This window comes from Neltuma alba, unplaced genomic scaffold (genome assembly GCF_004799145.2).
Source record: "Neltuma alba isolate B1F8T4 unplaced genomic scaffold, ASM479914v2 tig00005141_pilon, whole genome shotgun sequence".
Lineage (NCBI taxonomy): Eukaryota > Viridiplantae > Streptophyta > Magnoliopsida > Fabales > Fabaceae > Neltuma > Neltuma alba.
In genome coordinates, this window is record NW_021633996.1 from 1 (window position 1) to 11,948 (window position 11,948).

The 11,948-nt window shown below is 36.1% G+C and overlaps 1 protein-coding gene across 1 annotated transcript; it reads right to left on the bottom strand.

Moving 5' to 3' along the window:
• Positions 1-1,041: 1,041 nt before the first annotated feature.
• On the bottom strand, positions 1,042-9,341 carry LOC114746935 (protein CHROMATIN REMODELING 20). The gene is made up of 12 exons (XM_028935211.1): positions 9,160-9,341; positions 8,628-8,709; positions 8,071-8,229; positions 7,855-7,917; positions 7,358-7,453; positions 7,186-7,278; positions 6,677-6,867; positions 6,355-6,592; positions 5,740-5,853; positions 3,117-3,200; positions 2,266-2,781; positions 1,042-1,149 (listed from the first exon to the last, which is right to left on the bottom strand). Exons 3-12 carry the CDS (start codon positions 8,185-8,187, stop codon positions 1,042-1,044), a joined length of 1,620 nt encoding a protein of 539 aa, XP_028791044.1. The 5' UTR covers positions 8,188-8,229; positions 8,628-8,709; positions 9,160-9,341.
• Positions 9,342-11,948: the final 2,607 nt, after the last annotated feature.

Consider the following 11,948-nt stretch of genomic DNA (forward strand, 5'->3'; position numbering starts at 1 on the left):
TACCCAGAAGAGCCCATGATGTTAGATGAGGCAGAAAACTGCACTCGCAAAGACTCCAAACGTTCCTGACGCTCCTATAATGACGGAAAGAAAAATGATATCAAGAAGACAGAAGTAGGTTGGGCATAACACAAAACAAACAAAAAGGCACCTTTTCTATCGCAATTTTCCTTTTGTTTCCTCTCCTAATTCAGCATCATCAAGGATCCTCCTAATCTTCTTTTGCGCTTTCGCTTAGAACTGGTTTCCAAAAATTTAAAAAAAAAAAAAGGACATTTCATAATAATAATAATAAATATCTCAATTCATCAGGGGCTTTTAATGAAGCAAACGCACGAATAAACAAGATTAGCCAAATAAAGGGAGGGAAATCAACGACCAAGAAAAGTTTTGTCAATAAATATTTCAAATTGATACATACACTCTTAAATAAATGGATTTCAGAAAGAACGAACATAAACTTGTCAAAAACTTGTCAAAAAAAATGTACACAGGCAAAAGCATTAATTGCTAAGACCTCAACTTGTGTAACTTAAAAGCCTTGATGGCCAGAAAATCTACGCCTTATGTGCCTGTCAAATAGAAAAGTAAATAATAGAACATAGACCAAGCCAATGATGCATTGAACAATTCTATTTTAAATAAAAATAATACGGTAAAGGCAATCATGTTGAATTCACATTCAAAATCAGCATCCTCAGGAAGAGGAAAGACATTAATACAAGTTGTGCTCCTGATTGCAAATAAGATTGGGAAAATTCAAGAAATCACTTATATAGCAATTGAAATGAGATGAGATGAAGCTTACATGGTATCCACAAATTAACAATTAAAATTATAGGATCAATGCACCTGATTGTAACATTAGTCTCTGCATGTGAATTATCCGAATCACTACTAGAGCTGGAAACTGATGTTTCAACAGATCCCATAGCTTTCTCTAGTTGTGATGATAGTCTTTGCAAGAGATTTGGGTGGCAGCAATAACAATGCAACCAGTGGCCTGAACTTCAGAAAGGAATTCTGCACCAAGATTCTTCCTTATGCAATTGTTGCAGAACAACACTTTGCATGACTTGCAGCAACTAATAATTCATTGCTTCCCCCACACCATGCACAATAACACTCGGAGCAATCAGGATTGAGATCCTGAGACAACACATTGGCTCAATAAATTTTCCAATTAGAAGGCAACAGGCAATAAATGAGACATTTGCGGCATTTCCAAATACAGTACGTTAAACTATACATAGCAGGCCAGCATAAAGCCAAATTTAAAGGCTTTTTGTAGAACTCTCCAATTCAAAAAATTTTCATCATCTATAATTCTAATTCTAATTGTTCTGGAAATTTTCCTCCCCCCCCCCAAAAAAAATAATTATAGAAATTATAATGTCGTGAGCTTCAAATTCTCTAGTCTTTATTGATTCTGATTCTCTCCCCTCTGGTCACGGTATGAGAGCTTACACACATGACCCTTCTAGTAATTTTACAAAAATCATTTTTATTTCCTTACTCATTCTCCTACAAGGGAAGGATTTTTCTTGAGAAGTCAACTTGGAGATTCAAAGACCCTTCTGTGGTGAAATCCAACATTTGGAAAACAATACTAGATAAGATAAACATAAATGACATGCTGCAGGTCTGATGGCCGCTTTGGACTCTTTCCCTCAGTATAAGTGCAATGAATAGATCTGAACCAGAACATTTGCGCTCCCTTATTCCTTCACCGTCCATGCCAAATAAGGACAGCCCAGGTTTGACAACTGAATCATGTGAAGATCCCATCAATAGAAGGGATCTAAACCAGATATATCCTTATATTTTCAAGGATATGCCTTTATATTTAATATTTCATGGGGGTAGAGGTGTTTATATGGCTGGCCTTTGATGCTTGGCTCACAGGCACTTGAAGGGAGTCTACAATTCTAACATCCGAAGCCACTGGATAGCTCCACTACGTTAGTTTTAAGCTTATTAGAATTTTTTTAATACCATTCATTTTTTTTGTATTCATTGATTTATTTCATTTTGAGGGTTTTTCACGCTTAACACTTCATATTTTCCCCTCTTCCGAAGAAAATTTCTGTTTTACCCCAAAAGAAGACAATTAAACATATCAGGGAGGTCGATAAATCAAAAACTTGTAATCAAACTTCTAAAACAAATAGCTATATTTACTAATATTCTAAATCTGAAACGTGCACTGAATAACACATTTTAAGGAAAATTCACTTGAAAACACTATTGGTTTTCCATCCATACCTTCACACGTTTCTTTTCTTCCATTAAAGAATTGCAATCCCAGCAAATAATAACTTCCAAAAGAGGATGTTGGTGAACTTCAAGAGCCACTTTATCACAAACAGTGCAGCAAAACTTCTTGTCCAGGTGCTGTGAAGGAAGACTATCAGCAATGCTAGCACAAGTGCCTTGCATCTCAGACTGATTATCTAATGCATTTGTATCCCTAACTATATTATTTTCAACTGCATCAGCTTCATCACCACTGTTAATAGTGACAGTCCGACCCTTTTTCGTATCACTATACTCTTCACCATCATTTAGTCGCTTGGTACCTCTTTGTTCAACATCAGGCAATGAAGATTTAGAGAGCTCTGACAAAGGGCCAATATTCATAGGCTTCACTTTGTCAAGGTCATAAATGCCACCCAGATCTTCAATATTATCATTCTTCATATTCAGACATTCAACTTCATTGTTAGCCACCTTTTCACTATCATCACAAGTTTCTTCCTTGAGACTCTCTATGGTTTCCCTCTGAAATAAATTCAGAATCAGAGATAGGATATAATAACAAAGTGCAAAAATAAGATTAATTCAATCACAGATAGGTCACATGGTTACTCAATACCACATTATAGATTAACGGGTCTTAAAAACCCTATCACAACATCACTGGTCTGAAATTTTGAATAAACCCTATTTGAGTTGAGTGAAATGAGATATTAATAAGCACCAATTACAATATATCCTTTTCGTAAAATTAAATTAAATATTTAAAAAATAACAGTATCCCTCAATAGATATGAAAATATCATCCAATTTACGGGTCAACCAGACACAAAATGGGAAATCATGGTTATAAAATTCACCTGTTTTTTATTCTTCCGATACCTCCTTCGTTTTAAATGGATTTGAAGCTTCCGATCAACAATTACATCATCTTCTTCTTTGACCTATCAAATTCATGAGAATTGCATAATCAGATCCCTGATGAAAGGTAAAAATTGCTGAAATGAGATACTAGTAAATACAAAGAACCGAAATATCATGTCAGTAATAAGAAGGAAGGTAAAGGGGCATATGTTGGCATGATTATAGCAAATGGAGGCAGGGCCAATACCTCTAGCCGATCAAATATATATTTTGCTTAAAATAAAATGAGACAATGCTAAGAAAAATGAAAAAGGAGTTAAACTACAGTGTGCCACTAAAAAGAAAATAAATCCACAAATTAAATACCTTGCACGGTATAAACTGAGACAAAACAAAAATGGCATTCAATTGCATTGATTAGTTCATTCATGACAGTGATAATTAAAAAGAAAAACCACCAACATATTTTCCAGGCATTTCAATAAGTAGCATGTTCCATTTAAAATAATTAGCATCCCAGGTAAAATCATGTCCAAGAGTTTAAACAATAACCTTTACAAATCATAGGCCGCAAAACATCTCTAACCAACATGATAACAGTCAATCGTGAGCATTGTAATTTTCCTACTACTAGTACATCAACAAAACGTAACAACTGGTGCCCGCTAATCTACTACAGCTTTTTAACAAATGGACAACAGCATGTTGGCTCAAAATCCACAGGACAAGTAACATCTTCCACTGATCCCCCCATCTACTCTCCATTCTTTGTAATTATTGGATATAAAACAATTGTCAGACGCAAGTAACGTACCAAATCAAACTATTAAAGAAGCTTTAACAATGCTCCCATAAAATAAATCTATAGGTGTGATAAAACCCAATTTTTATATATTTTATCCCACATTAATTCAGAATTTAAATGATAATTTTGAGCTTAATTAGATTTTTTATGCATTATTGGATAAATTGGTTGATTTTTGGATTTTGCATAAAAATTGAGATTTTGGATTAAAAATATAAATATTTTGTGATTTCCTATTTTGACTTGGAATTAATTTTTCCTATTTCTTTAAAAACAAGTCTCATATTTTTAGAAAGATTATTTTTAGAAAGTTTTGCACTTTCTTGCCTAATTTTTGTGCAGATTTAATATTTAATTTTTAATTATATTTGGATATAATCTACATTAATAGATGCACTTAAATTCTTGTAGGTCAAGAATTTGTATATGGGAAATCCAATGGTGTAAGATTGTTTCTTGGAATCTAAACACAATCCAATGGCTAATATCAAAGCAAGGATTCCACGCCCAGTATCCGAAGAGAGAGATCACGTTGAGAGGCGGTCAAAGAATTTTATTCACTTCTTCATTATACTTGTGCAGTGCCCATATATTCCGAGGATTCACGTCACGTGGAGGGGAGGATTGAAACAATTATTTCACTCTCACACTCATCTTTTCGCTTGCGCAAGGACCCACTCCGTCTCCACATAATCATCCTCTTTCTCTTCTTTACTCCTCATGGCTGCGGCATCTAATGACTTTGGAGGGAAGATAATTTTCATGGAGGCTTAAGCTTGTTAGGGAGGCAACTTGGGAGGAGCTTGAAGGAGACTAGAGCCTTGAGCTAGCATTTGAAGACCACAAGGGAGTGATATTCCATTTATCTTTTTAATTCAAGGACTTGAATTTGTTTAGTTTTAAATGGGTTCAAGTTGTAATTTTGTTGAGACAGTTTAGTTCTAGATTGTCAATTTTATTCTTGGATTAAATTGATATTTGGATCTTATTTGTGCCAAGATACTTGTTGGAATATATGTTTGGAACCTTTGCATTGTTAATTGAATTTATAATTGAGTTTTCATTATGAGTTTAATTATCAATGTGGTTTGAATTGCAAAATTTGGGTTCTTTTGCCTCTTAATTGTTTAATTGAGTTGGTTAATTGTCTAATTGTTTAATTAGATAATTTCAAACATAATTTCCAGAATTAATTGGGTTATTTTTCATTGGTTTTAATAAGATTAATTAACCAATCTTATACTGTTATGAGTTCTCTAATAGTTAAGGGCTTTTGAAATTGAGGGTTCCCTTTGTTTCAAGTAGGTAATTAAGTTTATTAATTCCACTCTCTTATCACTTCCCTTTGGTCTAATTAACTGATTAAGGTTATGAAGGTTAAATCCATACAAATCCTAAGTTGTCCCCTCTACCTTACCTGAAGAGAACTTCTTAATTTTCACTTCTTAATTCTCTTTGCTTTCTGATTAATTTTCTTTATTCATTATTTTTATTTTCCTTCAAAAAACCCCCCTAAAAATTGCATTGCATTAATTTGGTTTAATTTAATTTTCATATAGATTTTAGGACATTTGCATCTTGCATTTAGAATTAGAATTTTGCATTTTAGTTTAGGTCCATTTTATTACATTTTTTTTTATCACCTAAATTTTCACCTAAAGAAACCCACAACTTGCTCATTGGAAGTAATGACCTAGGTCGACCCTAAACTACAAATTAATTGGGACCTAGTTTAATTGAGTGCTTTAACGACAGAAGCATCATCAAGGTGATATAAAGGATTATGGTAATTGATAGCCCAAACAATGACAAACCTTTTTAAACTTTCTCTTCTGTTCATCAGAAAGTTCTAGTTCCTTTTCATTTGCAATTGCAGCTGCAATAAATGGATCAGTAGAAGTGCCATCAATGTCATCAATCTCCTCCACCTGATAAAATGTATTTCCAAGGAGAAGATAATTAAGCAGGAAACTAAGGAATAATAGAACATGAGCACGACTTATTGTGGCACTCTAGCAAAAGAAATTGCCAAGGATAACAGCTGAGATAATGCATTGAAACACATTAAAGACCAGGTGCTAGGTTTGGATTGGACCTAAACAAGCTCAAGAATCCTTTCAAGGCAGATAGTCTCACATTAAGTAGTATGAGACGCTCTATGGGCCAATTGATTAAGTGGAAAGGTTCTCCCACTTCAATAGAAAGCTTTTGGGGGAGGTTTCCCATCCCATCGAGTACCCATCAGAGCACAAGTCTGTTTCCTTTATATTGTCCGTCAATGTAATATTGCTTCCATTTAAGAACAAGTTCAAAGAAGAATTAACCGGATTTCTACATTATTTTTGTAAACACTAACCCTTCTTGATAAAATTCAACCATATAAAACTGACATAGGAAGGCAAAAGACATCTGAAACACATATCTGTCACCTCGTTGACACCAGGAAATTCAAGGCCCATCAGTGCAGCTTGTTGCGGAGTGCTGGCCAAATAAACAGAAGCCCAATTCTTACAGCCAAATGAAGCATCAGCATCACCACCATCGTGAAATATTTTGTTAAACATACCCCAATCCACATCAGTTTTTTCCTTTACCGGTTCAATGGATTCATCAAGTTTTTTTTTAAGAAATCCACTGGCACCCTCTTCCAACAGTTTGCCATGTCGTCTGGAAAAGCACCAAACATAAGTAAAAGATTATGGCTAAATACTGCCATCCCCAAAGATAAAAAATTCCACACAGAAATCATACCTTCTAACAGGTCTGTAGACTTCTAGATGCTTCTCAGCATCAGCAACTGACTCAGCAAATTCTTCAGTTGCCTGAGTACCTACCCAATGATTCCTCTTTTTCCAAGCTTCTGTCAAACAACCACTGGGAGCCTCCCTCTCTATCCACTTATAAAGCCTTGGCAGCTCCACACCAGCCATATCAAGTTGTTCCTACTCAAAAAGATATGGATGTACAGAGAAGCAAAATAAGCATGCTTTTGAAAAGAACTATGAAAGCTCCAACTAAAGTATCACACGCATAAACCATACAAAATTCAGACACCTCACAATATCAAGTTGCACGGAGAGGGGGGAGAGAGAGAGAGAGAGAGAGAGGAGAGAGAAGGAGAGAGAAGGGGACCAATAATAAACCAAAACATGCACTGTAACTGAAGGGAGGAGCACCTCCTTTACGGAACCTCCATATAGTTGTATTTTCCCTAAGAATTTTCTTCTTTTATAAATAAGATGGATAAGATAGAAGCAAACCAGCAAATAGGCACTTTCAGTCTCAAGGTCATCCAGAACAGCTTCCCACTCTTCTTTGAGAGTAGTCATCTCATCTGCAACAGCAGATTCCAACTACAAGAAAGTGAAAACACACAAATCAGAAGTAAAAACAGTAAGGACCACAAAATGATAGATAAGAGGAGAAACTAACATCATCTCCTTGAAGAGTTTGCTCCAACTCTCGCCTAACCTCAATCTCTACTTTGTTAAGAGACTCCTCCTCAAGAGCTTCTTGAGCCTCTGCAGCCTAAAATAAATATTAGAGAAACCGAAAAAGATAAAAGAAAAAATGTCACACATTTCCTAGCACAAAAGCACTACTGCTGTTTGAATTATGTTTTTCCTAACAGCTATTTCTTCTTACGTAGTCAAGCTGCAAGAAATTTATGATGCACAATCAGCATTCCCATCTAGCCAATTAACAATGATTCCTTCCATGTCACTTCATAAGCGTAACATGTGCAAAGAGAATTAGAGAGCATTGCACATGGTATTGTGAAAAGCATGCAATTATTTACACTAACAGTTAGATAGAAATGCCTGCATTTAAGGGTGAATATTTTCTTCCACTTCTTTTATGCTGTATAAGGACTTTCTTTGGCATATTTATGGACTTCAGCTGGGTGGTAGAATAATAAATAATCGTACCTTGCTCTCAACTTCTAACAACTCAGCAATCAGACCTTCTATTTCTTCCTCAGTCAAAGGTTCCTGCATAAATAACATAAACCTTCATATGGCTTCGAAGCATTAACATCAGGGAAGCAGAGTTTCAGCTGGGGATATAAAAGAGAGAACATCTTGTATTGTCAAAAAAGTTGAGACACAAAAGTAAGTGAAAAAGAAAAAATCAACATGATTCACCTCGAGATGTGCCCTGCCATCTAATTCAGAAGTTGAAGACCCATCATCTGAATCATCAATAAGTGAACCACCAGAAGCACTTCCAATATCTTCCACTTCCTCAGTCTTTCCCTCCATCTGTAACTTAGACGAACATTGGTATGAACTCAATCTCCTTTCCTGTGTACCAAAAAAAGAACTCAAAATCTTACCAGCATGCACACTAAACTGGATCAACTATGTATATATACTGTGCAACATTCTCCCCCGGGGGGGGGGGGAGACAAAGGGGCTTACGATAATAGTTTCTCTTTCGCAAATCATTAAGTCAGTTCTATGTAGCTGATGAGTTTTGAGATCACAATCTTACTAACTGTCCCTGTTCTTATGAAGGCAAGATTCTGCTAACTTCGATAGGAAAAACAAAGCTAAAAGATACCCACAAAGAGTCGAATCTAGTCATTTCAGACGACTGACTAAACAAACTTAAAAGTAGCCGGAATGAAAGAGGGAAAGAAGCGGGTATCTCTCCATTATCTAAATGTTTCAACAAATTGGAGATCATGTCATTAACTTACCTCGCCTGGAGTTTCAAGGAGTGGCTGCAAGTCTGTTGCATTAACAATCAGCTCTGGGACATGATTTTCCAGAGGAGCATACCCAAGATGTAGACAATTTTGGTAATTGCAATTATTAGAGTGTTGTCATGGCCGTGAGCATTTGAACGTAAGTAATAAAAATAAGCATGGGATCTAAGAAAACTTGAACACTCATATTTGACTAAAAATAAGCATGGGATTTAAGAAAACTTGAACACTCATAAAAATAGCATATGAAATTTGAAATATCCAGCATTTTATGCCATTCCTTCAGCTAATAGATTTCTGTCCAGAAGTAAGAATACGTGCAGTATAGATGATCACATTGCCTGTGTGTATCACAAGCAACATCTGAGACTAGCATAAGCGAGCCCAAAGAGATAGGCGAAACAGACGTCACATCTACCGTGACAGGGACCTAGTCCCAGAGAGAACTTCCAAACCAGCGACGTTTTGATCAAACTAGGGCATTGAAAATGTAAAAACCAATGCAAATATCGAAGCGTAATACCTTAAAGGCTCAACCAGAACCCGATTAGGATGAATTAACAGTGTTGGCTCATGGACATTCGTTGGGTGGCGTAGTGTCCGAACCGAGCAAAATCGCTGCGACCTGTGAGTAAAATAGGCTGGGAGCCAGACGAGTGCTCCGCTTGCTTGGCCTCGTGATTCTCTTCTCTTCCCGGGGAGAAATCAACCGTCCGTACGCGGCTAAATTAGGTTTTTTCAAAATTGAACTAGATAGACTAGACTCAGATACCTATTTTAAAAAATTACGGATATCATCCCTCTGTTTCTTCATTTCTTTTTCTTTAAAAAAATTGCATCCTGTATGTAGAAACCTTTGACCTAAAATATGATTTATGAATAATGTGATGCTTTTATAATATTTATATATATATATATATGGGCGAATACACAAATTTACCTATTATAATATCAAAAAGAACATCAAACACCATAATAAAATATTGGGCGTAAAAATACACATTGAAATTTCAAAACAGGACAAAAATGCATATTCATTAACTTTCCCAAATGTCAATTACTTTTTTTTTTTTGCAAGCTCCATTTATTCTAAGTGTTATCCTCTGGAGTGTCATACTCTCTCTTCTCTATTGATCCTCTTCTTATCTCTCTCCCCTCTCGATTCTTTTGGCATTCTTGATATCTAGTAGTTACTTTGGGATCAAACTTACGACCAGGTTTGAGAGAGAGATAAGATGAGGATGTGGTTATAAATTTTTCCGAGTAATAGAGGAGGAAGGGGGCTCTCAAAAGTCTTTCAAATACTTTCCATTCAGTTCATGGGTCTCTCTCGTCTTACATTTTCTTTTTTTTTTATTTTTAACTTTGACCCGTTCTCTTTTTCATGCTTGTATTGAATTTTGAATTTCTACATGCAGCTCAAATTTTACACAACACATTATTGGAGGCTAAGAGATATAGTTTTAGTATTAAACAAGATTCATGTATAATTAGATATATGTACACAAGATTTGATTTGAGTGAGTGAGGGAGGAAGGGGGTGTCTAAAAGAGAGCATATACAGAGACATGATTAAGCGTAAGAAGGGAGATATGAAAGATAGGAAAGGGCAGGCAAGGGAGTTAGACAGGAGAAGTGAGGGGGGTGTCGACATTTGTGGGAGCTAACGACGTGGCCCCGACCAAAATGTCTAGTGGGGGAGGGGGGAGAGAGAGCATGGGACTATCACATTTGTCGAAGACGATGAAGCAATAGGTTTAGTTATACATAAACATATATATATGACCATGCAAAAATGGAAGTCAGAAACAAAAGAGATGAAAATTAAATGGAAAAAGCAAATACCTGGTTTGTTTTTCTAGCAAAGTTTAATCTCAGAGTTATGGTGCAGGAAATGATACACAAATTCTCGATATTGCAATGTGAAAGTGTGCAAACATAGAAAGTTGACCAAAAAGGGAACTTGCTTGGCATATTTATGTATAATGCTAAAGGATGCGACTTTGATTTGTGAGAGGAGTTCATGAATATGCGCAAATGTAAAAATTGTATGTTTGTAAAGTCATTTAAATGACGACAGCAGTGAAACAAATGAAATAGGAGGGTAGAGCAAGAAGGGTGAGAGGGAGAGAGGAGAAAGAGAATAAGGGAGAGGGAGAGAGGATTAATAGAAGAAAGAGATTGCATGGAGCTCTAAAAGATAACACTTGGAATAAATAGGACCCATTAAAAAAAATATGAGTAGACACTAGGGCTGAGCAAAGTGCCCGTAACCCGATGAACCTACTCAGGCCTAAGAAAAATTTGCCCATGTGGGCTTGCTAAAAAAAAAAAAACCCATACCGGAGGGCTACGAGCACATCCCAAGCTGCCCATGCCTACCCTTAATATATTTTAAATTTTTTTAATATATAACGTTATGATAATATGTTATTTTTCAGCATAGGTTCAACTTATAACTTTAGGCGCTGTGGTTAAGGGCTTGTTTTTTCAAATATCAAGTCCTTGGTTCAATTCTCATCGTGACCTCACCTGAAACTCATCTTCATTTAACAATTTTTATATCATTTTTTCAACATTCATTATATGAAAAATTTCAAAACCCATTATAATTTATAGTTTTACACATTCTAGATAGTCAAAGGTGCCAAACGTAGAAACCCCACGGTCTTCGCGTAACCGAAATCCATCATGACAATGGCACCACCTTCTATGGCGACTAGCATTTGCTCGCTGCTCACCTCATCCTCCCTTTGTGCCTCTGCCTTTAGTTCTTCTTCGGTCGCAAGTCTCGCAATCAAGTCTTTGGATCCGTTCTCCCTCTACGGCTTGTGTCTCTGCCCGTTGCTTCAAATTTCATTGTCCCTCATGCTTTGTGAGACTTTCTACTCCCTCCACTGTTTGCCCATCTTATTGTCCCAAACTCTTACTCTCACGTTGCCTCGCCATGAACGCATGCCCTCTATGGCAACGCCACGACAGAAGCACCAGCCATCAGATCTATCATCCTTGCCATCGCCTTTGGTGTTCTTCCTCAGTTGTTGTTGCCAGCATTATCGAGCTTCAGCCGCCGCCTCGATTTGGTTGTTTTTGTTTGTTTATTTGGGTTAGATTTATGTATGCATTACTACAAAAAAGATATTTAATGGCAGTTAAAATGAGTTTTTCATGACGGTTTTAAGAGCAACATTTATGCTATCGACGTAAAATATAAATGTTGAAGAACCACCGTGATATGTGATTTTTCACAACGGTTATTTAAAAAGTTTTTTTTTTTTAAGTTTACTTTCATCCTATTAATCAGGATGGAAC